The 27447-nt window shown below is 44.9% G+C and overlaps 1 protein-coding gene across 6 annotated transcripts in view; it reads left to right on the top strand.

Moving 5' to 3' along the window:
* Positions 1 to 27447, top strand: part of LOC146661547 (uncharacterized) — a 109583-nt gene that overhangs the window by 17277 nt on the left and 64859 nt on the right. For 4 of the 6 annotated variants that reach the window (XM_085418027.1, XM_085418026.1, XM_085418030.1 and 1 more), the window contains exons 2-3: positions 13036 to 13224; positions 20018 to 20074. In XM_085418027.1, the coding sequence (XP_085274153.1) occupies positions 13036 to 13224; positions 20018 to 20074 (246 nt within the window). The remainder of the gene's footprint in view (positions 1 to 13035; positions 13225 to 20017; positions 20075 to 27447) is intronic. The other 2 variants (XM_085418032.1, XM_085418029.1) reach the window with 1 other exon arrangement.

Raw genomic sequence — 27447 nt, 5'->3', positions numbered from 1 at the left:
CTTCAAGTTGTTGCTTTACATGCAGTAATTCCTTCCTTAGTGTTTCAGCTTCAGCCGTTACATTTGCAGCTTCTTGTGTTGCCAACTGCATTTTCCTTCTTTCCTCTTCAAAAGCTTCCTGCACCTCCTGTAATTCCTGCATCACATTTCCTGCCTCCTTCTTTGCAGTTTGATATTTATTTTTGGCTTCTTGTGCTGTGCTTTTCTCTTCCTCCAATGCTTTTTGACCTTCCAACAGTTCTTTCTTCATCTTTTCATTCTCCTTTTCTGCCTGTTGTTTTCCCATTTTCTCTCCTTTAAGTTTGAGACCCACATGCAGTAATTCCTGCAATACTACATCAGTTTCAAACTGTGAATCTTTAGCTTCTCCTCTTGATTTTTCTGCCTCTTCTTTTAATTTGACATTTTCAGCCTGTATCATTTGAAGTTCTTCTTGCAGGTTAATCAGCTGTACTGAATTGTGAGGTGAAGCACTCGCCGATCCTCTTCTCGTTCTCCCTCGATTCATTTTGGCCTTTTAAACAAAGGAGCCAACGTTTTGTAGAGGAGTGAAGTGAAGTTTTCGATGTTTTCTTCGTCAACTGTCGTTTGTCCTGCACAGAGATGCTGCTGTAGATGTGTCTCTAGCTGTGTCTGGATACAATGAAACATGCTGGAACTAAGTGCTTGTGTTGCACAGTTCTACTGAACATTCCATTTCATGCATGCTCCGCCCACATGGTCAGGAATGTCAGGTGCTGCATGACCAAATGCTGCTCCCGTTGCCTAGCAATAACCGCTGTTTACTTTTGGGGTCTGGTTCATTATTTAATAAAGAAAACATGTCCAAGTATTGGGTGCTGAGGCTCAGCGCATATTCTAGCCTGCTGTGTGGGTGGGCAGCTAGAAATCACTGGTGGGCAACATGAGTGAGGAGAAAACTGGAGCAGCCAAGCAGGGAGCTGCAGGTTGCTGGTTTGAGTCTCTGTTCAGATGCTGGTGTCTCCTCTCTCTGAGATGTCTGCAAACAGTCCCAGATAAAACAATAAGGATAATAAACAACGTGACTAAAATAACAATTATGACTCTGATGTGTTTCATGTGTAGCAGGATGGCCTCTATACAGCAGTCGCTGCAAGCATCCACATCGCCACACTCACTTTTCTTTAAGCAGGCGTGCTGGGCTCCTCCTAAGCAAAGTTTGAAACTTCATTTCCTTCATGCTGGTGAACTTTTTACCAAATATTTCATCAAAGCTTCTCCATCACTGACAGGGATTGTTTGGATCTTCACACTCCACCAACCCTAATAAATGAGTCTCACTTTGCTCATATAATCAGAAAAATAAAGGTGCCAACTGGAACCAAAAGTGGTTCAACAGCATAGACATATATTAATGGTTTATTGCCATTTTGTAGTTACCAAAAGACAAAAAGACATTTTAACCCTCAGCACAACATCACAGCTAATACATGTCACATATTAGTCATTTAAACAGTAATAATGAAATATTTTTACTATACTATAAATAAATATTAGGGGTGCAACGATACTCGTATCGATATTGAACCGTTCGATACAGTGCTTTCGGTTCGGTACGCATATGTATGGAACAATACAAAATTTTTAATTTATTTTATCAACTTTCCTTCTGACGATGCTGTCTGTGTTGAGCGCTCAGTGAATCTGCGCTCGACAGTGCAGCCTAGGCGGAGTAGTCGAGCGCAGATTCACTGAGCGCAGGGCGAGCTAGCGAGACAGCAGCTAAGCTCTCGTTGCAACATGGCAAACTGAACCTCCACCACCCTCATTCAGATCTGGCGTTTGGAACTATTCTGGTTTTCATGTTAACGTCATTTCAGATTAACGCTGACAGCACTAGTGGGAACACAACGAATATGACTGCACATTTACTCTGACATCATCCTAGTGCAAAGACAAGTGGAAGCAGACAAAAACAACAAGCATGCATGCTACAAACTTTACCCGAGTCATTTAGACAGCCGTTAGCACATGATTCTCCTTATGGGGACCTGATATGTTTAATATGCTGCTGAGAATATAGCCCAGAAGAAGAGTATAGTAGAGCTTTTATTTTGGAAAGAGCCATTTCTCTGTAATAAACTCTCTTTTCCAAAGATGAGGGATTCCTCAATCATATATATATATATAATTTGTGCCTCTGTGCCTGTCTGCTGCCAGCGTGAAGAGGACACTCATCACCATCAACGCCCGGAAAGCAGCGGGTCCAGATAACATCCCTGTAGTGTGCTGAAAGACTGCGCAGAGGAGCTGAAGAATGTCTTCACAGACATCTTTAACACCTCCCTGAGGCAAGCCACTGTCCCATCATGCTTCAAGACTGCCACCATCATACCTGTGCCAAAGAAACCATCCCCAGCCTGTTTCAATGACTACCGCCCCGTGGCACTGACACCCATTATTATGAAGTGCTTTGAACGACTAGTCATGTCACACATCAAATCCACCCTACCTCCCACCCTGGACCCACACCAGTTCGCATACAGAGCGAAACGATCCACAGAGGATGCAGTCTGCTCTGCCCTCCACCCAGCCCTAACTCATCTGGACAAGAAAGACTCATATGTGAGAATGCTGTTCATAGACTTTAGCTCAGCATTCAACACCATAATACCACAACAACTCATCTGTAAACTGGACAGACTGGGCCTCAGCACCTCCGTCTGCAACTGGCTGCTGGATTTCCTCAGCCAGAGGCCTCAAGCGGTGCGTGTGGGCAACAAGGTCTCAAACAGCATCACCCTGAGCACGGGGGCTCCACAAGGCTGTGTGCTCAGTCCTCTGCTCTTCACCCTGTTGACACATGACTGCACACCAACCTACAGCTCCAACCACCTTGTGAAGTTTGCGGACGACACAACGCTGGTGGGTCTCATCACCAAGGGCGATGAGACCCACTACAGGAAAGAGGTTGAGCTCCTGACCACGTGGTGCAGAGACAACAACCTCCTGCTAAATGTCAGTAAGACCAAGGAGATTATTGTCAACTTCCAGAGAGGCCACACCTGTCACCCCCCATTGACCATCGACGGCGCTGCGGTGGAGAGGGTGAGCAGCACCAAGTTCCTGGGGGTGCACATCAGTGAGGACCTCTCTTGGACCACCAACACAGCATCACTGGCCAAGAAAGCACAACAGCGCCTCTACTTCCTGCGCAAACTCAAGCGGGCAAGTGCTCCACCACCCATCCTGACTACATTCTACAGAGGAACTATTGAAAGTATCCTCTCCAGCTGCATCACTGTGTGGGGCGGTAGCTGCACTGACTATAACAGAAAAGCTCTACAACGCATTGTGAGAACAGCTGAGAGGATAGTTGGTGTACCACTCCCCTCCCTGCAAGACATTTACACCACTCGCCTCACCCGCAAAGCCATCACAATTGTCAACGATGCAACCCACCCCGCGCACTGTCTGTTCAGCCTCCTGCCCTCTGGAAAGAGATACAGAAGTCTCCGCTCCCGCACTACCAGGCTCACCAACAGCTTCATCCACCAGGCTGTGAGACTGCTGAACTCTCTTCCCTCCCGGCTCCCAGCCAGCAGAATCACCAGATTGGCAGAAGTATAGTAGACAGATTGGACTCTACCCCCCCACACTCTCCAACAAGGAAACACTCTCTGAACCAAGAACTGAAAACATTCCTGACTTGCATTGCAATTGCACACACCTGCTGCTATATATATTTTTTTAGTATTCTTTTAGCACTATTTATATTATTATATTACTATTTATTATCTTATTGTTAGGGCTGTTTTTGTTTTTGTTGTGCATCTGCACCTTATTGTTGTCAATGTCTACGCATGGGACAGTGTGAAACGTAATTTCAATTCCTTTGTATGGCAAGTACATTTGAAGAAATTGACAAATAAAAGTATTCTATTCTATTCTATTCTATTCTATTCTATTATTGCTTTGTTGTTTCAGCAACATTAAATTTAAAAACTGTACCTTTGAGTTAAAATATATATTTATAATTTTAATAAATGACAGATTAAAAAGGCATGAACATTTTTTTGTATCGAAAGAATATCGAACCGTGACACCAAAGTATCGAACCGAACCGTGAATTTTGTGTATGTTGCACCCCTAGTATGTGTGTATTTCTACAATGATGTTAGACTAGTTAATGTGTCGCCAGCCTGCTGCTGGCGTCTGCTGTTTTACACATTAAAAATGACTCTGAGGAAGTTTAAAAAGGAAATAAAGAACCTGATCACTAACATTGTGTTTCGCTGACTTGGCTGTAGTGACCTCAGCTGAACTGGAGGAGAAGGTAGTCATACTGCTAAACATAACTCTATGCAAATAGAAATCAAATCTTTTTTGAAGCCCTTTGGACCCATACAGTTTACAGATACACACTCTAAGCTGAAGAGCCTTTTCACATAACAGATAATTCCATGTTTGTGGCGTCTGTCGGTCTCCTCTCGTCCTCTCTTTGAAGGCTGTCATGGTTTTACATCATGACTGCTCAGGAGGGCGGAGTCTGTGTACTTTATACACGCACAGACGGGAGAAACTCTTCATGCTTTTACCATTTACTCGGGAAACCCCTCACACAGGATCTCTGCATTATTCATCTGCACATTCATTATGTACTGCATGTGGGGAATAAGAGTTACATAATGTCCCAGAGGTACACGTGCTTGTGCTCACTTAATCACTTGAAAAGGCCTAAAACCACTTTGTATAAAAAGAACTGTGAGGCCTCTCTGCAGTCCAGTTATTGTAAACCCGACAGATATGACAGACCAGTCTGTCCCTCGTGACCATGTGTTTCCAGGACTGCGCTTCAGTTCGTCATCAGACTGCTCGTTTAAGCCTCATCTGATGGCGTTGAATCTGAGGGGCAGGATTTATGCAGCTGTTACGTCAGGGCTCATGTTTTAGGGACAGCGATGATGTTTAGGTAGTTGTAATGCTGAGTGACAGCTAACTGTAATGATATAGAGCAGGGGTGTCCAACTCCGGTCCTCGAGAGCTGCAGCTTTTAAATGCATCCTTGTGCCGACACACCTGCATCAAATGAACGGCTTGTTAGCAGGCCTTGTCAACACGCCATCAAGTTTGCTGAGGCACGCCGATCATTTGATCCGGCCTTGTGGGAGTAGGGATGCATCTAAAAGCTGCAGGACAGTAGCTCTCGAGGGCTGGAGTTGGACACCCCAACATAGTGAATATACCTACTGTTAGTATTGGTTAAGCATAATATATGTCACAGCTTGCATGATGATGATTTGATGTCTGCAAGACTGTGAGTCCAAAGCTTTTAGAAAACTTCTGTGTTTTCACTGTAAAACTATACCGAGTCTCCTAAAGCTTGTTTCTGGCAAATGCTCTGAATACACTAATACATGCAAAGACTGAAAATAACACTGAAACGAACACAAACTAAAAACATTTTCAAACAATAAAAAGTAAACTGAAACTAACAGACTATCTGGCAAGTAACTGAAACGCAACTAAATTAAAAACAAAAAGTAGAAAATGGAAAACGAATCAGTTCGACCACGCTGCGACGCGGCCGTGAGAGTAACATCTGATTGTTTTTGGTGGGTATCTGCCTGCACAGGGGATCATGTGCTCCAACCTGTACTTGTTCCATCCTCATGGCGGCTGAAGCAGCCATGGCGTTGTTCCTGCCACAGATAAGCACCTTTCTGGATCAGGAGCATATCCACACAGTTCACTGGCCATCAACAATTAATGGAGTGCTTCTGTATGATAAGATGAATAACCATTAACGATCTGAGGTCATCTGATTTCTAAGCAATTATTGAAGCATTAAAAGGAATCAAGAAGGCTTTGATTTAATTATGCATTAGTGTGCAAGACCTGCCCAGATGCATTTGCTTTTCTCCTCCTTATAAAGAAGCTGGTTGTATGGAGACTCTAAATTTCCCACAGTTATCAGTGTCCTCTGATATAGCGCCAGCCTGTTCAGGGTGTGCCGCTTCTCTGCCTCAAAGCATGCTGGGATGGGCAGTAACCCTGTAAAAAAGGTGTTAAATGAGTGCAGTTCACCTCCAGGTGCTTCTAGAGCTGGGCGATATGAGATTTTTTCATATCACGATATGTTTTTTTCATTTCAGGCGATAACGATATCTATCACGATATCAGCCAAATAACTATATTTGTAAGATTTAAATGTGCCGTTGCTCACAAGTAAAATGTGAAATAATCAGCAGCTTGTTTTTATTTAAATATTTATTTCCCATAATAAGTTCAACAGGGTAGATGTACTTAAGGAACATGAGACTTTTTCAGATAAATAAAGGCAAATATTGCAAACTACACAAAAGGCAGCCGCTAAAGCGTTTAAGTTTCAAAATAGAACAAATGAAACAGACTAAATTGTCAATTCCACTTAGAAACAAAATATTAATTCTAAAAATAAATCTTAGTTTGTTTTACAGAAGAACAGACAAAACTGACTAACCTTTGTCAATATCAAATAAACTGAGAACTAAAAGGAAATTCTCAATCTCTCCTTGTTGTATAGCTTAGCTTTTCAAACAGTTTTAACAGTTACTTTAGTCTGACAAAAGCCGAATGACGAATTAGCGCTTCCAGTCAGAGACTGAGGCTACGTCCACACGTACACGGGTGTTTTTGAAAACTGAGATTTTTCGTTTTAAAAAATAATCCCGTCCACACATAAAGGCAGGAATGAAGGAAAACGCTGCTATGAACATGCCAAAGCAGCAGGTGGCGCTAGATTCCTAACCGTGCAGAAATGTTGGCCAATCAGAAGTCTAGAAGCCTCGGTGGGAAAAAGTAAACAAAGCTGGGGCATAGAAGCAGAACCGAGTCGTATGTGTGGACGGACAGTAACTGTGTGTATATGTAAGCATTTAAACACTGCAGAGAGTAGAATTAACAGTATTGTAGAAATTCATTTCACCGAAACAATAACGTGGCGCGCAGTGTGACGCATGCACCAGTTTATTGTATTTCCAGACTTGCTTTCGGCACAATTTACAGTGCACGCTGCTCTGTTTTTTGTCAGACTTGAAATAGCCGAAATACCTTCACACTACGGAGCTTCTATGGCTCTTCCGTTCGACAATCTCTCCGGCATTGGAACCATCACCTGTTTTCTCTTCGGTCACGCTCGGTTGATTTTTCTAGTCGGCACACTCATTTCCTCCATTACCCGCTGGCTCCATTACCCGCTGGCTGCTTCCCAAACAAACACACGTGCGGCTTGGCACTTGTGCTGTACGTAACAAGCCACGCGACGTGACGCTGCGGCTGTGATTGGTTCGGCTCTGCGCTACTTAATTTGGATTGGCTGATCTTTTTTTTTTTTTTTTTTTTTTTGAGGACAAGAGCGGCGAGGTCTATCGCGATAGCTTAATTTCTCTATCGAGTAAAAGTTATATCGCGATACATATCGTTATCGTTCTATCGCCCAGCTCTACCAGCAACATTAAATCATCAATCAACATTAAATCCAGATTAAATTCCGGCTGCTCTCATCAGTCATGGAGTTCTATGGAATCATCAGGTCTAATCCGTCGCTGGACATTAATCCAGATTATGCAGCTGTTGGTAAATATTGTGAGGATTAATCATGGCTCGTTGTGCCGGTTCTTTCAGAAACTGCAGACTTCCTGTTCAGTGTTAATGTGCTGACTTGTGTCTGTGAAGTGACAGTAAGAGGAGAAGCTAATGCAAACAACGGGAGCCACAAACTCACTGAAGCAGCAAGCGAGGTCACTCCCACTGTGTGTTTCACACGGCGCGGTACACACACACACACACACACACACACACACACACACACACACACACACACACACACACACACACAGTAAGCTGAGCGTTTAGAGGAAGTGTCATCAGAGGTGAGCTCCTCCCACAGTGACTGCACACCCAGCCCACTGCGCACTCGTCCACTCGTCTGCGATTGGTCCCAGCTTAAAAACATGTTTAAAACTTCATAAACATTTGAAACTGTCTCCACTTTTCTAACTTCTTATGTGGCCCAGTGGCATTCAGCTACCTGAGATAACAATAAGTCTGTTTATGGTTTCATTCCACGGGAGCAGGTGTGTCAACATTCTTCATTCTTCAGTTCACACGAGGTCCAGGACTGAACGCTGTGCACAGAGTGCAGGTACCATTACAGCTCCGTGCAGTGAAGGAAACAGCAAATCCACTCGTGTTTACAGGCAGTAATCAGGATATGTGCATGGCTGGGTCAGCAGTTAACAGTTATCAGTATTTAGCAGCATCTCCTACGCTCTGTTCCAGTGTGTGATTCATACACCTCAGCAGCCTCCAGTGAGGTCAGCGTTTCCCCTTACACTGTGACCATGTGACCTCACATAATCATAGGTCTACACTGTGGTATTGTAGGGGAATTAAGCTACCCCGCAGTTGTTTTACAGCCACGTTGACCTTGTGCGCTGAATAGCTCCGCATGCTCCTCCCAAACCCTTAAAGCAGTGGAGTAAGTGTAGCTGCAGGCGGGCGACTGTTGACACCATAACTGCAGAGTTTCAGCTTTGCTGCCTGCTCGTATTAAAGTCTCCTAAACGCTGAAAGAAGCTCACAGCCGCACATGTGCTGTGTCTTATTCTGGGACTGAAGATGAGCTTAACAGGGAACTGATCTCATGCTTTGTGTGTCACAAGCTCAAGCTCTCAGTTTTCTCATCTTTTTTTTGTCATATTACACTAGTGGACGGGCATTGGTCTTTTCACATAGCTGAGTAATTATAGCTGCTCTGAGCTGAGCTGCCTTGCTCTGTGGCACAGTGTGCTGCAGGTGGGACGTGGAAGCAGCAACCAAACCGTGTGTTTGGTTGTTACCAGGATTTCTGACTCGAGCTGCGACATGTTTCCTTGTAGATTATGTGATTGAGGATTTTACGGTCGGGGTAATGATTCACAGAGGACAAACGTCTTGCTGTAAACTCAAATCCAGATTGTTGCTCAATGATTAACCACGGAAGCTGAAATCAGACCGTGCAGTAAGAAGATTTCCTCAGATAGACCGTCTTTAGGTGACTCTGGGTGAGCGAGTATTCCCCTGCTGAGGCTCCTGACCCCTGCCTGCCTGAGGATTAATCCAGCATGACATTATGTTGTGTTGTCATATATTGAAGCAGAAGGAGAAAAAATTGCTGGGGATTCTGTGGGATTAGAGTTTACGTGTTATGTCATCAGTCACTCTGACAGTTGCTATAATGCTCGACTCTTGGCGAGGCCGAGCTTGTGGTTCTTTCACTCACCTGTGCATAAGCAGAGCTCTCCCTCTACAGCACAACACAGTGTTATTGGGATCATCTTGTTGTTTGAGTGGAAATAACTGCTTCACCAGTTAACTTATGTCACCAACAAGTCATCAGGGTGGTTAACCTGCCCGGTGTAGCCTGGTGGCCTTGGTTGCTTCAGATCAGCTTTGCTGTCAGTAAAGTGTGTCATTGGCTACACGGAGCGGCTACTATCTGCATTCTGGACACAGATGTTTTCAGAGATGAGCGCCTCTCGCTGCTTCCTCTGACATTCTCTGCGTGATCAGACGAGCTGTCTCGGTGGTCGTGGGCAGCGTCGTCCTGTTTCATGCTGAAGAACAATTTCAAACCAGTTTCAGCATCTCCATCCATCCTGTTCCGTTTATCCTGATCAGAGTCACGCGGCTGGAGCCGATCCCAGCTGTCACGGGGCGTGAGGAAGGGTACGCCCAGTTTGTCGGACACAGCGAGGCAATTTCAAATCCCCAATCAACCTAACCCACTGACTGTCTTTGGACTGTGGGAGGAGTTTGCACAGACTTTCATACAGTCAGACTGTATGAAAGAGACCATAAAGGTTAAACGTGTGTGTTTGAGGTCAACTGAAAAGTCTCGTATTTCCTCGTCTAGAAATCATAAAGCCTCAAAGCCTTGCAGACCTACAATAAACAGCACCTGAAAAGCTGGTGTGTCCTTTGACCTTTGACCTCCCTGCTCTTATATCTGGCCTTCCTCCTCCTCACCTTCAGATAACCCTCACAGACGGGGCATTAATAGAAAGCCCAGGATGTCCTCTTGTTGTTACAGCAGGATACACGTGATGCTATAGATTGGATAAATGATGCTCGGTGTGGAGGTCTCAAACTCATTTCCTCAGGAGGGTAAACAGCAGTCGAGCTGATGCTGTGTCTACTTTGAAGAAAGAACAATGTTATGAGGAAATAATAATAATAATAATAATGGATACTTTATTGATCCCCATGGGGAAATTACTTGTTTTTCTCTGCATTTGACCCATTCACTCAGTGAAGCAGTGGGCAGCCCACTAAGCAGGCGCCCGGGGAGCAGTGTGTAGGGACGGTACCTTGCTCAGGGGTACCTCAGGGTAGCCGTTAAGTGGATTCGAACCGCCGACCTTCCGATCATGGGGCGACCACTTTACCTACTGAGCTATCCCTGCCCCTATGAAAAATGAAAGTCGTTGCCTCGTTCCTGCTTCCTTGGAGCTGCTCATGTTCCTCGTGTTGCTGCTAGATTGGCCTTTGTGTTCATGTCAGGCTGTATTATTGTTTATATTCAGTAGAGGAGTGTGGAAGCAGACTGTGAGGAGGCTTAACCTTCACCTCAGCTGACACACACAGGCTTACAGCACAGACTGTATATAAAAGAGACTTAGCAAGACACACACACACTCAAGCATATGTTGGCAGACAACACAATAGAAGCTGCCCTTTCCATGGATTTCCTTCCTTTGTTGAATCCAGATTATTTCCGAGTGGCCGCACCAGAGTTGTCAGCAGCAGGAGGTGAAAACAGCAGCTCAGCTCCAGCTCGGGGACATTTGCTCAGGTCAAAAAGCCCCAAAATCGTATGAGTTTTTAATCCCAGGGTGGTATTCTGTCCCACTGCAGGAGCTGGGCTAATGAAAAGCCTGTCCTCCTGTGGTTATGTGGAAATGGAAGCAGTTGAAGGCCAGGCAGGCAGCAAACAAAGACGTACGGTATCTCATCCTGCAGTGAATCCAATGACATTGTAGGCTGGGTGGCACAGATCACTCGGCTAACCGTGCAGCTGGTACAGATGATGTGGGGTTAAATATGGAAACTGGGGCAACGTTTGTGACCAGCATGGCTTTGAGGTGGAGGCAGCAGCGTGTTTGCGACACACCCTGGTCTGTGCCGGGGACTCGTACTGCTGCTGGTGCAGATGAATACGCCTGTGAGAGTTTGTTTACGCTCCCAAACGTGAAAGCTGCTTGTCATTCATGACAGTCGCAGTTTAAGCCGCGATCACGTTTTCTGTGTTTCTCGCTGATTGTGCGAGGACGTCTTTTTTCAACAGGCACCACATGTTGCTTCTGTAAATATAAAAATATCAGACGTCACATGTCAGGCTGTGCTTCAGCTCCAGCTCCTGCTGTTTAGTTCTTAAATACCCCGAGTATGGCGGGTCGAGCGTGCTGAGGCACAGACAAAGGTACTCGCGTGAATGCGCGTGTGAATGGATGAATCAGGCTTTTATAAGGAAGCACCCACCTTACCTTCAGTCAAAACTTTGAGTCTGTTGAATCTCTCAGTAACCTTGAGATGAACCTGTACCCACCAGTATGTGAAAATATAAGAACCCCAAATGAGTCTAAAGAGTGCAAGAGAATTGTTCCTAATTGTCATTAAAGGCTGCCAAACTACAAATCAACAGTTCTTCTACCCAGTTATGTGACTGGCAGCGTTTCTGGGGAGGATACCTGTACCTGCTCTTTGTGCAGTCAATAAGAAGATCATCCAGTAGATGGGGCTAGAGAGTTGAGTTGGTGCTGGCTTGCTGTGTTTGCACTGCAGATGTGTTGCATGCATGGACTAATGATATTTATTCATGTGTGGATACGAGTTTAGTTAGCACACCCAACGTAGAACATATATTAAGTCAATGCAGGCTGGATGTTGTAACGCCCTCGACCCTGACCGTGGACCCAGTGTTTTGGACACAGTGGACCTGATGATGAGAGTGTGGAGGCAGATTAATGTGTCTGAGCAGCAGAGAAAGGCTGGCTGCTTCTGTGGCCAAGATAATCTGGCATTATAGCTGGAAGATGACACAGCAGGACTCTGCAGATTCCCAAGGTGCCCATTGGTCAGCTGAACTCATGTGTAGGCACAGACTGTGCTTCTGTCTGGTTCCAGCTCATCGGTTTCATTCAAACACCCTGATCTCGTTTGAAACTCCGCCCCCTTGTGGCAGATGGAGTTTTTATCAGTGGAAAAGTTTTCTTCTGTGTAGTTTCCCTTCGAGCACAGGAGCGGTCAGGTTTAGTCCTTGCTGGTGGTAGACTTTAGCAGGGGGAATGCCAGCTAACGCAGGTCTTTTGGCTACGCCTGTCCTACCTCAGGATACAAATCTGAAGCCCAGTTCAGTTCACGTCAAATGTTTTTCCTCTGATCACACCAAACAAGCATGACTTCCTGAGTAAATGATCCAGTGGGCTGGAACTGAGTTTTTCTAACTTCCTTTGACCACTTCTCCTATCATTTCCATTTTTCACTTTCTTCCTCTTTCTGTCCGCTCGCTTTGTCTTCATATACCTGCAGAGGTTTGCAGACAAAATCCAGGATTCAGGACTCCGTGTTTGTAAATTAACCTGCAGGTGGGACTAGTAATCCCGGTGCTTCCCTTAATCACCACATTTAAAGAAGAGTGTTTTAAAGGTGCAAAGCTAGAGTGATGACATCATGCTTATGAGTGTGCCAGGACTGTGTTTTACAAACAGGTTAGCAGCTCAGCTCGTACCCTGAGCTGCAGGCAGTGACGAGCTGCTCGGGGCAATGATCCCATGTCTAATTACACCCGAGCATCTTTACTGATCACATAATGCTGATAAACCTGTCATAGTTGGTTGGATGGTTCAAGCTGCAGATACAAATCTGCTGGAAGTAAAAGGCCGATTGACTTGGTGATGATCTTCACTTTAGATGAAATTATGTTTCAAGTGAATCTGTACCAGGAAAAAAACACAGGGACTCTTGTTTATTCGTGCGTCTTTCTGTCTGCAGCCATGGCGGAGTTAGACTTGAGTCTGAGCGATGCGCTGACGGACAGCGTTCCCCAGCCCGGCCCGGAGAACATGGTGCACCGGGACTTTGTGGCTGAGCTGGAGGCGGAGCACTTTGACGATAAGGTCGGAGAGACGGTGGGAAAGACGGACTACATCCCGCTGCTGGACAACGATGACACCAGGGCAGGTGAGATGAACGTGATGTCGTCAGTATCGTATGGGCAAACACATGCAGGGGAACAGCATGTTTATCTGGATCCATCGATCTAAACGCAGCATTCATTCTTCTTTTTACCTCCTAAGAAAAATATCTTTCACGTAGCTTCTGATTAGCAGCTGGTTAAGAAGGATTCCTGCTGTCACAGTGTGCACTGTGGGTTTGTCAGGGGGATGCTGTGGCTAGCAAGACGGATGTTGTAAAAGATGTTCACATGCAACAACATGCAACATGCATGCTCTGCAGCGCTGAGGCAAACTGCTCAATAACGCTCTGTAGTTTGGTTACTTCAACTCATATTTGATGCATTGTTGATAAAATCATTAGAGGTGGACCAAGAATAGATGAAAGAAACGACAGATCAGCCGATATTCTTCATAAATATTCTGAAAAGATTTAGCAGCTGTAAACAAAGTACAATAATGGAACAGTAATACAGCGTACAGTTATACTCCTCTGCCCATAGACTATAACACTGTGTAACATTAAAGCAGAGAGGGTGTGCCTTTGACCTGAACTCCAGCTGCTCCTGTATGACTGATGGATGCAGGCGCTGCTGCACGCTGGCTGCCATCTTGGATCTGCTCGGGTGTCGTTCACCCACAGGGCAGACAGTAGCCGGAAGATACGCAGAGCAGCAGTCAGTGCTTTGAACATTTGGCTGGTAAAATGTGGGGATGACACAGGAAACTGTATTTTTATTGTGAGCTGTCAGTAAATGCTCTGAGTGTGTCAGGGAGGAAGTGAGACAGCTGGGTAGAAGTATGCAGAAGAAGAAGAAGAAGAAGAAGAAGAAGAAGTGTCCTTGAGCAACTTGCTTGGCTCCAGAAAGCTTCTAAAATAAGTGTGGCACATGTGATCAGATGCCTTTGGGTCATTAGCCGCGGGCGACGTGTTGAAGCTCCTGGGTGCGGTGCATTTGTTGTCGTGAGGAGTTTCACGTTACCCTTCGGCTGAGTTTGAGTTTGCAGGAATCAGAAGGAATTCCAAAGTTCGAGGACAAATGGCAGCAGCTCCGAGACAAACACCACAGCTTTATTAGAATAAGTAAGCTGTCAAGAGCTGCCAGTGTTGTTTCCTGTCAGAGCTTTAAGAAAGCAGTAAGTGAATATCAGCTGTTGTCCCAAACTGACCTCTGTGGCGAGACGACATTAAGCTGCTGTCTGCAGTTTGAACTGTGGCTGAGAAGGATGCAAAAGTACACGATCTAATAAAGAGGTCAGCTCCAGTGCTGACAAACAGTAGATGGATCGAATAAAAAAGAAGTGACGGTTAGCCGAGAATGACTCAGCTCTCGGGCCTGTTTTGGTTAGCCAGACACTTCGGTCAGACAGTCAGACTGTGTGTGGGCACTCGTCAGTGACAGCCGGCTGCAGGACGGGCCGTGGGTGGCGTTGCCAGTGATCAACTGTGGCACGCTGTGTGCATTTGGACAAACGCACACATGCTGACACGCCGAGTGCCAAACAGCAGGGCGAGGCAGTCCGCGAGTCATTGTCCTCTGTCAGCATGACAGGGAGATGGAGGTGGCGTACATTTGTTGTTGTTTTCCCCCCTCTGTGAGTTATTGTTTCAGAGCCCCGGTGCTCCAGTAATGTGCAGTGCTGCACTCGTGCATTTCATCCGTCGTATTCGACTTTTATCTGTATGTTTTTGTGCACGCCTCTCCTTTCCGTGCTCGGTGGTTGAATGCATCAGCGCGTGTTTATGTACGTACGGCATGCACCGGTTTGCATCCTGCTGTTTACGTGCCCTTGCTTGCGTCGTTGTGATAGAAATCATGCCAGCGCTGCACCGTTTAGCACGATTAGTCGAGTAAGACTTGCATCTTTATGAAAAACTGAATATTTCTGGGCGTGAAAAACCTCCCATGTGCACAGCTGACCAATCAGACCATTACAAAGTGGCGAAGAAGAACAGAGCTATGGGGCATTTATTCACAAGTTGTTATTATTAAAGTTTAGATAAATAGGAGCTTAGTGTGAATAGAAGGGCAACAATAAAACAAATAATACACAGTTATGAGTAACTTCAAAAACATAAGACTTGAAAAGCCAAAATAAAATGATAAAAAATGTCTGTAAAGCTGAAGAAGCAGATTTAAAGTTTATCTTTGTAGATAAAGACTTCCAGCTGCTCCCAGGCCCTCCAGCAGGCGCTCCCAGGCCCTCCAGCAGGCGCTCCCAGGCCCTCCAGCAGGCGCTTCCAGCGGTTTAGGAACAGATAAAAGCTACTTAGGCCGTTTGGAAAAGCTAAACTCCCCAGGACGGGATGTTTTCCACAGTTGTCCTTTTTTCACATGTAACAAGCAGCAGGAAGTCGTCTCCACCAGGCACGTTCTTACCTCTGGAAATCACCCCTTTGGTTTTGTGGGCAAGCTGTCTGCACAGCGCTCGGTGGGGGCAGCACATGGCGTGACTTCGCATGGTGTGAATTCACCAGAATACCTGCGCTATTTGTACCTGGGCACAATCTGACTGCATCTGACATTTGCACTCTCACACGCACCTCTGTGGGGTGATTTGCAGAAAGGTTCGGAGCTTTGTTTTCATTGTAGCTTGTTCACAAAGTGGAGAAAGCACCATGATGCCACTGTGGAATTTAGAAGGATTTCCATTTGTTTCCCATACCTGCCAGTCTTGTGGAAAATAAACGGTTCCTGTTATTTAGCATTAATTTTAGTACGTGACTAAGCCTAGTCTTGATTTGGATCGGCAGTTATTTCTTTGCTGTAACACTGCTTCTTGTCAATAAGTCTTTACTGTTTATAAAAGGCGCCACGTTTGTAAGGAAAATGCTTCTGTGGGTTGAGCAGCAGAGTTGAGTGTGTGGGTTGCATCCATGAAAAACTTGCCAGATCTTCTCTGCCAATGCAACAGCTTATTCTGCTATTGATGGTTGCAGCATCGTCATGTAGAGGGAAGTCAGAGACAGGCTGTGAAGCTGGTGCCCCAACAAGACAACCCTGTCAGTACTTATGCACATAGTCTGCTACAGATTAGCAGGACGATATGGTCAGCAGCTACCTACTGACCCTACAGCACACGGTCAGTCTCCAGTCTCACACGTCTGCTGGGACGCCTGCCCTTCACCATCAGACCATTTGTGCTGCTGTCAGCAACGCGTGCACTGGAACCTGAACGTGTGGAGGAACGTGATGCTCATTGCAACAGCTTTTGATGGAGGCCGTGCGATGGTGTGGGCCAGCATCTCCCACTAAAGCAATGTTGGAGGCAATCTCAGTGCAGAGATCTGAAGATTATGCAAGCAGCAGCAGTCCCATATCTCCAGAGTCTGGGACTGAACTCTGTCCATCCAGATGACAGCACTCGCCCCCACAGTTTAACAGACACTACCTCCAGTTCACGAGTGCAGAGGGTGGAGCGTCTTGCCTGCAGATCTGAAACTCAACCCAGCTGAACACTTGTGGAATTAGCTTGAGCCAGACTGACCGACGCAGCCACACTGGCTGACGACCCCACAGCAGTGTGTGACCTGCAGGAGGAGGCGGTGCCAGGCTGTTGGGGCTGCGTATGCTTCTTCCACATCCTGTTCCGGCTCCTCTTAGAAATTCTCAGTTTGTCTTGTTTTGTCAGATTTCGATTGTCCGATTCAATAAACGACAGCAGTCAACAGCAAACTAAGACGTTTGACGTAGCAGAGAAGATGTGGAAAGTTTTGGGTACAGCCCACAAATTCACTTTCCTTACAAATGTGTCACCATTTAAAGAGAAATCAACAGTATGTCATTTACAGCTGAGAGGAATCGTTGGAACACACCAGTAATGGACCAAACACACGTTTCCTTCCTTGTTGCTTCCTGAGTGCTAAGTTAGGGCTGCTCAATTAATCGAATTTTAATCTCGATTACGATCTGGGCTTTCAACGATCATTAAAAATGACTGAGCCGATTATTAGCCCCTCCCTCGTGCTTTACTCTCGCGCTGCTCTGTGTGGCAAATCGAGCGCACCTCTCTGCGTTTTGAACACGCGTCACAACAATTAAGAGCAGCGGTCTCCAACCTTTTCATGCCCGACAATATTTTCATGGACCGGCCTTTAAGGTGTCGCGGATAAATACAACAAAATAAAACTAGTACCGGTACCGAAAAAAAGAAGGTTTATTCATAACTAGAGATGGACCGATCCGATATTACGTATCGGTATCGGTCCGATACTGACCTAAATTACTGGATCGGATATCGGAGAAAAATAAAAAATGTAATCCGATCCATTAAATATCACGAAAGCACCTCACAAAACTTGCAACACGCCGTAACTCACCTCAGAACGTTAGCACGTCGGAGCAGTATGCATCACGTGATAGAGCGGCGGTGGCATGCGGGACCTGTCGGTGCTCTGGATAGCATGTGGAGCTTCGATGGCAACCCGGCATTTCATCTCCGACAAAGTTATCCCCGAGAGAAGTAAAGCAAGTGTGTAAGTCCATCTCTGAATGTTTGTAAAGCATTCCTGCGTTAAGCTTACCAAACGATATATGGAGCGACTGCCTCTTCTTGCTGCTACTTCAATCATGAAACTGCTTAACGATCAGCTGATCGGCTTTTCTGTCGTGAGTCCGTCTCTCTTCTTTGTTTTTGGCCCACTTTGCACCAGAAAGAGGAAACCAGCGGCTGAACAACAGCAGCACGTTTAAGCTTGATCAGCTGTTGTTAGAATTTATTTATTATTACTTTCTACTCGAGGATCTTTTTCTACAGCTGACGGCTGGTAACTGTGCAGGGGCGGATCTAGCAAAGTTTAGCCAGGGGGGCCGATAGGGCATGAACAGGGAAAAGGGGGCACAAAGACATACTTTTCTTTCTTATTCTCATTTAAAATGTCGAGCTTTTAATAAATAATTATCTGACACCCAAAGTTTTAATTTGATGTAAAATGAATAGAAGTCAATTACTGTATATAGTAACTATTAAGTCTAATATATATACCCTAGTAAGCTATAGTACTTTTTCCTTTGGGAAGGTACCATCTGTGCAGTCTGCAATTTTGTTGAAGAAAGATGTTGAATCTATTTAATATTTCTTGAAAAATAATTGATTTCTGTGCATTTTTTTTCACACTGCATCAAATTAAGGTTGATTACGTCAATTAAGCATCATGAGGTGGAGCGTGAGGGGTGGTTCCCTATTTTTTATTTATTTATTTTTGTTGTTGCTGGGAGTTGGAACCCTATTAGTTAGGTTGCTTAATATTTACGCTAAGTACTCTTTAAAATACCAGAATAGGGAGGATGGTGTAGGTTTAAGTTTATTAGATTGATCAGTATTGCTGAACTATGAAATATTTTTTTTGCATACAGGTATAACAGAATAGCTTTAGTGTAGTTGTTGTTTTAAACTTGAGTATGAACTTATACAAAATGCAGCAAGATATTTAAAAAACAGTTTTGTTGATTAAAAAACACTATATCGGATTCATATCGGTATCGGCAGATATCCAAATTTATGATATCGGTATCGGTATCGGACATAAAAAAGTGGCATCGTGCCATCTCTATTCATAACCACATGAAAAGACCCAGGAAAACCGAGTTAACGATAAAAACGATAACAAAATAACGCTGAACACCGATTAAAAACCCTGAAAACCAGACATTTCACACCTGAGCCTCAACTCTCGTGGCCCGGTACCTAACAACTCACGGACCGGTACCGGTCCGAGGCCCGGGGGTTGGGGACCGCTGATTAAGAGGACCCGAGGGAAGCTCGGAAAGCTCAGCAGAAGTTATTTGGAGAGGAGAGTGACTGCTGTTGATTGAAAAGAGAGGTAAAAAACCTTCAGTGGTGTGGAAACATTATGGGTTCAGTCAGACGTGGATCAAGTGGACACAGTGTGTAAACTTTGCTACAGTGTAGCTGCACCACAGAGCAACACTGCAAAGTTCACTAAACACAGATGTTTACATTTTTCATTGATTTGTTACATTGCAAACATTTGCACTGTTATCAGTGTTTGCACTATTTTAGATTATTTTTGACAATCTTTAAAGTCATTATTCAACACATTGTTATTGTTAAATAAATATCGTCAAATAATCGAGATCTCAATATCAGTGAAAATAATCGTGATTATCATTTTGTCATAATCGAGCAGCCCTAGCTAAGTTAGCACAGAAGAGTGCTGTATCAGCACCTTTATGGTGAAACCCGTTGACACTATTGATACCATGAGGCCAGACTGAGGTCGGCGGTGCCTCAATGCTTTCTGTCCTCATACTGCTCATTCCTGAGACATTATTAAGAGTGTTTGGTCAGTCTCGTCACAACACATTCATGTCGTTAGTGTTTTAGTTACTTGTGTAAAAGTGTGTCTGAAGTTCACATTTCTCAAACAAAGGTCAATAATTCATAAGTCACATGTCACACAGCATCACTCCTTCAGCATCCTCCCCTGACACCAGCCGATATATGCGTCTCGTCGCCTGCCCCTGCCTGACCGTAACTGCCCTTTGTGGTATTAGCAAGCACAGCCCCAGGCAGGCAGAAGACAAACACGCACCTCAAGTGAACAACAGCCATATCCAGATGCCCTTTAAAAAGCCAGTAAAGACAGGGTCAGTGGTTTCCATTCGATTGCCGACTCGGTGTGTCGTATGTCCGCCGTGCAGCGCAGCGCCGTGCAGAGCAGCGCCGTGCAGCGCAGCGCCGTGCAGTTTGATTTCCTCTCAGGTCAAACCATTAGCACTCTGATGGATTGTAATGTCTTTGCTTGTTTTCGTGTTTGTGTGTGCGTGTGTGTGCAGACGCGGGTACTGCAATGGAGAATGGAAAGCAGGAAGCTCGTGGGGTGCAAAAGCCTGGTAAGACATGTCCCACAATCGCCTGTCCTGCTGGTCTGTTTGCAAAGGCCAGCTGGTCGTCGCCATCCACCCATCATGGCCTCTTGACCTTTACTTGCCTGTCGAGCTTCATTTCATCCATCTGGAGCTTCACGTTCATTGGTTGTGTGTACCTGTTTGTGTGTGGGATGTTTGGGGCTTTTTAAAATCTGCAGGATGCTCAAACTGAGCAGAAAACGAGTTTAACGTTGGAAAAAAGACAGAAAAAGTAGTAAAGACTTGCTTTTCTGTTTAACATCAGACTGTATGTATTTGCATGACAGCAAGTCTTAAGTGGCTACAGGAAGTTGTCAGATTGTTGCACTGATAATCAGCAGAGACCCTTGCAATGCTGGGAGAGACCGTCAGCTGCACACTGTGTGCTCAGCAGTCCTGTTGCATACGATCGGAATAAATTGATCTCACATTTGAAGTATTAAGCAGCAGAGATGAGGAACGCATACAGAGCGTCTAATGAACTATCGGATCTCTCTCTGGCTGTCTGCTCAAACACGAATAGACCAATGAGAGGAGTGTTTGTTGTGTGTGGGTGTGTGCTCCATTTGGAAATCAGAGCATCTGTTTTTTTTCTCTCTTTTAAACTTTCCTTTCCAGTAGTCTGAGTAGTCTTTGTTCCCACCTCCCAACCTTAAGTAGCCCATACACACTTCTGTTCCTCTGTTCGCTGTTTTTGGTCGCGATGCTGATGATCCATAAAGTGCTGCTCTGCATGGCTTTGCTGGAGAAAGGATTATGCATGGGTATGTAAGTGATTGTGTATCGTGTCCCTCACTGGCAAAGCCCAGTTCCCACTGCTGCCTCTATCAGCACAGTGTGAAGGGTTGCATCCCTGCATCTTCTACACTCACAGGGAAAATATGGTGGTGGTGGGTGGAGGAGGTCTGTTCTCGACCAATCAGACTCCAAGAGGAGGTATTTGCAGGGTCTCCAGCCTACTGCCGATTCACTTCCTCTTCACAGTAAATGACACAGATGCAGGTTTAAGCTCTGTCCTCGCCGGCTCATCTATATCTGCCAGTTATTTCCTGATGAAAGCATGCCCTGCTTTATTATCTGTTTCACTCTAAAAGGAATAACAGTGAACAAAATGATGTATTTGTATAGCGCTTTACTTAGTCCCTATGGACGCCAACGCTTTACACCACATTCAGTCATCCACCCATCCACACACACATCCACACACTGCTGATGGCAGCTACATTGTAGCCACAGCCACCCTGGGGCGCACTGACAGAGGCGAGGCTGCCGGACACTGGCGCCCCCGGGCCCTCTGACCACCACCAGCAGGCAAACATAATGTGGATTTAAAAGACTTGAGACTAGTAATCATAAACTAACCTAGAAATGGAGTAGTGCATTCCTTTGGTTAAAATCATAGTCTCGTTCTCATTTAATACCAATATTCGTCCACATAAATATTATGCATGTGTTGATCTCTAAAAGCCTCTGAACTGCACGGTGTCCACAGACTGGTGGAGCATCAACAGCAAACATTACAGTCACACATCTCTGAAAGCAATCTGTTGGTATCTCCAGTTTTTGTCCTTTTTCTTTTTTTGCTGATCCGAGAATTGATCCGATCCGTGACTTAAAAGCGTGATCCGAACCGAACCGTGAGAGTTTTGATCCCTTGCACCACTAGTAGCCGCAAACTCCACTGGTGCAGCTTTGCAAACATCTTTTGCAGATTTAGTTTTCCAAGAGCTTCTTTGTCTACTCCTTGGTCTTTCTGTCGTCTTGGCTGCAGCAGGTCTGAACGGTGAGTTTGGGCTTTTGATGGAAAAAAGGCACCACGGTAAATCGAGTGGCTCTTTTAATCTATAACACAAGCAAACAAGAACCAAAGGAAGCACTTCCAGTAGTCAGTCGCATGCAGTGAACGTTCAGTTTACAATCAGCCGCCCTGCGAGTCGAACCGATGCTGATTCACATCCCGTGTAGGATCCACTGAGATGAAGTCACGGTGAGGATGGATGCTGATGACAGTGGGAGGAAGCGGTCTGCATGTAAATAAGTCCATAGTAACTGTCTGCATGCACGGGCAACTTGTGTTACCGTGGTGTTTGCATGCATTTGTTTCTAATAAAAAGGTGGCTGATTTCGCACACTGCATCTGTACTGAGATCAGCAGGAGCACAGTTTAGGCTGATAAACCTGTTCTCTTCCTGCTTTGGTAAACACAGCATCAGCCTCATCAGGCACAGTGGTTCCATCCATCACTGTTATTGCAGCAGTCCCCAAGGTAAGGACGCAGGCGGTATAAGTGGTAACTGGGTCAGAGGATTGAGAGCATAAGCTGAATCCTGACAGTGCAAATGCAGATGTGTGTGCGCAGAGATGCTGCATGATGCTTCTGCATGATGCTTCTGCATGGCACACAAACTCAGCTGTAGGATGTCGTTTATCTTTTCATGTCCAGTAATGAGTTGAGGACGAGATGTTTTCTCATTGTTGATTTTGTGACATCTTTACTAACCTGGTTTCTTCCCTTTTCCTCCTTATCCCTTCCTGTTTGTCCTCCTTCTTTTCTCCCTGTTTTGTGATATTTACACTCTTCTTTGTTGTTCTATATTCTTCTTTCTGTTTTATTGTTTCTTTTCTGCAATGTCTTTTTTACACTTTTCCTTCTTACTGCTCCCATGATGCTTCTTTTATCCTACGCCCCTGTTTTTCATCCTTTCCCAATCCCCACGCTTCAGAGGACTAGAACCCGCCTCCATCGCCATGCTGACTGTCAGCCCGCTGTGCTTCTGCTTCTGTGCACCTCCTCCCTTCTCCCCGTACCACACACACACACACACACACACACACACACACACACACACACACACACACACACACGAGGTATTTGTGTATTGAAACCCTACAGAACTATTTATTCTTTTTTCCGGTTGTCCCTTCCTCCTGATGTGATCTAATGGGCCTCTCCACCATCCTTAGTAAACCAAATGTGTAGGTAAGCCTAAACCGAACTGTCACTGATGTGAACGATGTCAGTGAGACGCAGTTCTGTCTTTTATTCTTTTTCACTGAAGGATGGAAAGTTTGGTTTGTAGCTCTGAAAGCTTTCATTTCAATTCTTTTTAATTGCTGTTTCAAAAACGTACGTCTTGTTAAATCTTCTTAGAGCTGTTCCTGTGTTTGTTGGGTCTGTGGCTGCAATCATCACGTATGCCATCAGTTCCTTCGGACGAACATTTTAGTTTGTCCAAACTGGTGATACGTTCCTGGTAGCCACGAGTTAACACGGACCTGCCGCCCACAGCTGTTCATTATTTACAGCTGAGTATGCACGGTGGCTTTCTATCACACAGCTCTGACTGGTGGCCAACATTCACCTGCTGCGGCCCTGCTTTTGCGTCTCTTGCCTATAAATGAACAGCATATCTCTGTGATGCATTAAAGCTGGATACAGACCCAACAACAGTTCAGTGCAGCTTTCACTATGAGTTCAGTCATGTATGTTACCTGTTAACATTTTAGATGCAGGGATTGTTCAACTGTATGCCACAAAGGTTTAGCCTGTTTCCTGTCAGTTGTTGTCATGGCATCGATCTGCGTGTCCTTTTTAGAGACTCTCTTTGTTGTCTGCCTTTGCCAATAAACAGAAATATTAACACACACTCACCTGCCTTGAGTTCTCTTTCTTCTAACCACACGGCTCTAAACCTCTGACTGCTTTCTATTTCTGTCTCTCACAGCCTTTGATATTAGCTGCAATGTTTCGTTCCTTTTCCAGATATTCCTCTATCGTAGCAGCTTTCTAAGAGAACAACATGCTTAATAATCCTGCAGCCTTTGGAGGCGGCGGCGTTTCCTAACGTAACGCTGGGAGATTAGCGTGTGCCACCGTGGAATGATTTTCCGGTGCTTCTTAGAGCTGAAGCCTATTTCTTTATTACGCTTCTTTTTCCTTTGTGCACATTTAATCTGTTGCACAATGTAAAAAATGGAAAGAGGTTTTCCAGCTATATCCGGTTTTTGTCTTTTTTATTTGGAGTAACAGCTCATGTGCTTTTTCTACAGCTTTCCATCATCCTCAGCTGAACTGCAGAAAAATGTGCCAACTGGTCACTTTTGGCAGGAATGGACATTAAGCTTATTTTTTACGAGTACATTTGGGTTGACAAGCTGCCATCACAACAAATTACCATCAAACAAGTGTGCAGAAGAGCGAGCATGGAGTTTGTGTCGGAGGTTCATGGTGGGATTAATCCTCCTTACATGGAGCAGGTTGAGTCAGGTGCAGGTTAAGTTGATTTCAGCTTTTATGGCAAGACTTTGGCAACGCGCCGCTCGAACGCTTTCTGTCAGAATGTTCAACACAGGGAGGAAAATGTATTATTTTTAGATAATTCGACTTACTTTAAGAAATGTTTGTGGAATATTAAAACTGTTGATGAAGGAAACCCGTCTGAACACTGTAGCATCATCAAAAACCTCGTCACGGTTCAGATGTTTTTATTAAAGTCCGTTCTGCAAACCTAACGCTCACCTGAGCCGGGCTGTGAGGTCACCGCACTAACAGTGATCACGGATGGCACGGCGGAGGTCTGCGTCAGGCAGTCACAGTAGTGCTGAGATGAGGTGGAGGCGGGCCAGAGGGCGGAGGAGCCTGAGCACGGGCACCATGTTCAACACCCAAATTACATTAAGGAAAAGTATTGTGTGAGCTGAAGTTGTGGGATTTGGTTTCCCATCTTTCACACTGTGGGAATCATGTTTCCATGGAGCAGCAGATTCCTGTAGCCTCACGTTCTCATTCAGAGAGTTCCCACCTTCCCCACGGCTTCTTTTTCCCCTGATCAGAGACATTAAGGTCATGAAGAACCTGTCTGCACTTATCGAACCGGCTGCTACTATGAACCAAACTAGTTTATCTGAGTCGTGCCATGAACACTGATATTCCGAGGAACGTTGTCAGTGTTAATGTCAGAGATGAGCACCTCCCTTTGGTTTGTGCGCTCAGGCTTTTTTTAAAAGGTAAAGTTACATTTCAGCTCGCAGAAACATGAAGAACAGGGTTCTGATTTCTTTTTCTATCGATCTATGAATTTCTAGTTAACATCTAGTTCATACCAAGAAAAATTAACTAATCCAAATGAACCCTATGAGGTGTCCATTGGCTTAGACCGGGCAGCGACTTCCTGGGTCCAAATGTATTCTGCTGGGCGCTCTGCCTCTTTCCGAAGCGCTTTAGGTTTAATCCTTCATCTCTTGAGCCTGAATGTGCAGCCATGAAACATGGACGAATACGAAATATTTGGCTGGTAACCAGCCACCAGACAAAGTACAGACATTCTGTACTTAAGTACAGTAGTGTAAGTATAAATACTACTGTTGAAAAAATACTCCAGTAAAGTAGTGATTCAGTTAAAAAGTAGAGACTCTGAAATGTACTCAAAGTAATAAAGTAAGAGTAGCTCTTTGGAGGACGTTTCTATTGTGCACAGCTAACTGAGCCTCGTGCTGTATTAACGTAATGATCAAATAATAGCAGTAGATGGGATCCAAACTTTAGTCTCACTTAGAAGAAAAGAAGGAAAATAATAATAATTTACATGTAAGCTTGAAACGTCCAGTTTCTCGAACCCCACTGAGCATCCTTCGGTTAGCCTCTCTCCTGTCCTGTCTCAGCTGCACCTTTAGCTGCAACACACTGTGAGACAAACTGCACACAAACAGTTTGTGTGTTTGTGGAGCTGATAGAAACCCTGCATTTGCATTACCTGCCACTTAAAGTGATCACTCCCTTTTGCAACTTCCGGACACCTGCAGTTGTTGATGTGACGTCCTCTGGTGGTTAATACACGAACAGTGCACGTGTTACTGTTCAGGCTCAAATCGGTGTGATGTTTGCAGGCCGTGCAGTGACAGGAAATAATAACGTTCCTCACATGTTGAACCAAAAGAAACAAGCCTGTTTTGAAAATATGAGGAGTAGAAAGTACAGATTTGTGTTTAAAAATGTAGGGAGTAAAAGTAAGAAACTACTCAAGTACAACTTCCCAGTTCTGCCAGCTGCATACATAAAACAGACCCCAACCAATCACAGCAGATGGCCCCGCCCCTCCCTGAGCCTGCTTCTGCTGGGGGTTTCTTCCTGTTAAAAAGGAGTTTTTCGTTCCCACTGTCGCCAAAGTGCTGCTCATAGGGGGTCATATGATTGTTGGGTTTTCTCTATATGTGTGTTATTGTAGGTCGACCTTAGAGTATAAAGCGCATTGAGGCGACTGTTGTTGCCATGGTCAAGATGACAGGTCCATGTTTCGATGTGTTTTTATTGAATTAAGTTTATGACAATCCATCAGTCTTTTCTAAGACATAATTACCCCGTGATCAATGTGAGTTATGAGTACAATATTCTTTTTTCTGTTGAATAACTTACAAAAAATGGCTGACTGCACCTTTAAAGTGTGTTTTAAAGGGCTGAGTGAAGGCGAAGAGCTGAAGACTTTAGTCATATATGTTTTATATAGCATCACACAGTAAAGACATACAGTACCATAAACTCAAGTCCTCTCCTGATAATGTTTGGAGTTCTGTTTGTTCAGACTTTAGACTAAAAGGCTAAAAATAGAAGATTTTATTGCTGTCAGTCTGCTGCACAAACCTGACGTCTTATTTTCTTGATTTCCTCATTTGTTGTGGCTGATCTGTGACCAAGATGACCAAAAACATTGGAGTATTTGACAAATCTGCCAGCTGTCTGAAGCCTCAGCAGCCACACCGGCCTGGTTTCAGTTATGTCACATACGGTTCATGCGATCGAAGCACCATAACTTCACACTTGTAGCTGAGCACATATTTGGGCGACTTGACTTTCTCACATCCTGATTTTACTTGAAGTGATTTGGTAGAAATGCTAAATCTTTCCTTAAAATATTCATGATGTGACTTTAATCCCCAAGCTGGGAAAAAACCCTAATTCCTCCCTCTGTGAAGCTTTCTGTCTCCACCGTCTGTGCGTGACCACCTCTTATATTAGGTGTGTGTATGCGTTTGTGCAACCCTGCATGGATGCATGTGTGTTTGTACGCCACCACACCCACTCTTCTTGAGTGTGGAGATCTGAGTGTGGCGTTATGTGGGAAATGCTCTGGGAGGGTAGCAACAACTTGTGCTCTCCACTGCACTTTGAAGCGTGCACCCGTTCATCTGTTGCTTTGACAGGTTTGAGAAATCCCTGCTGGTTGGAGCTGAACGCCCCCCCGCCCGCTCGGCTTAGTACAGCCGGTTGTGATGCGTAACAGCGAGGCGTGCACGATTGCAAATATGAGCAAAGAAAAGAAAGAAAGAAGTCAGAAATCCCTCAGAGGTCATTCATCTCCTTA

This window comes from Rhamphochromis longiceps, linkage group LG9 (genome assembly GCF_057381845.1).
Source record: "Rhamphochromis longiceps isolate RC_006_pf linkage group LG9, R_longiceps_female_GT1.1, whole genome shotgun sequence".
NCBI lineage: Eukaryota > Metazoa > Chordata > Actinopteri > Cichliformes > Cichlidae > Rhamphochromis > Rhamphochromis longiceps.
This window is presented reverse-complemented; position numbering and strand designations above follow the sequence as displayed.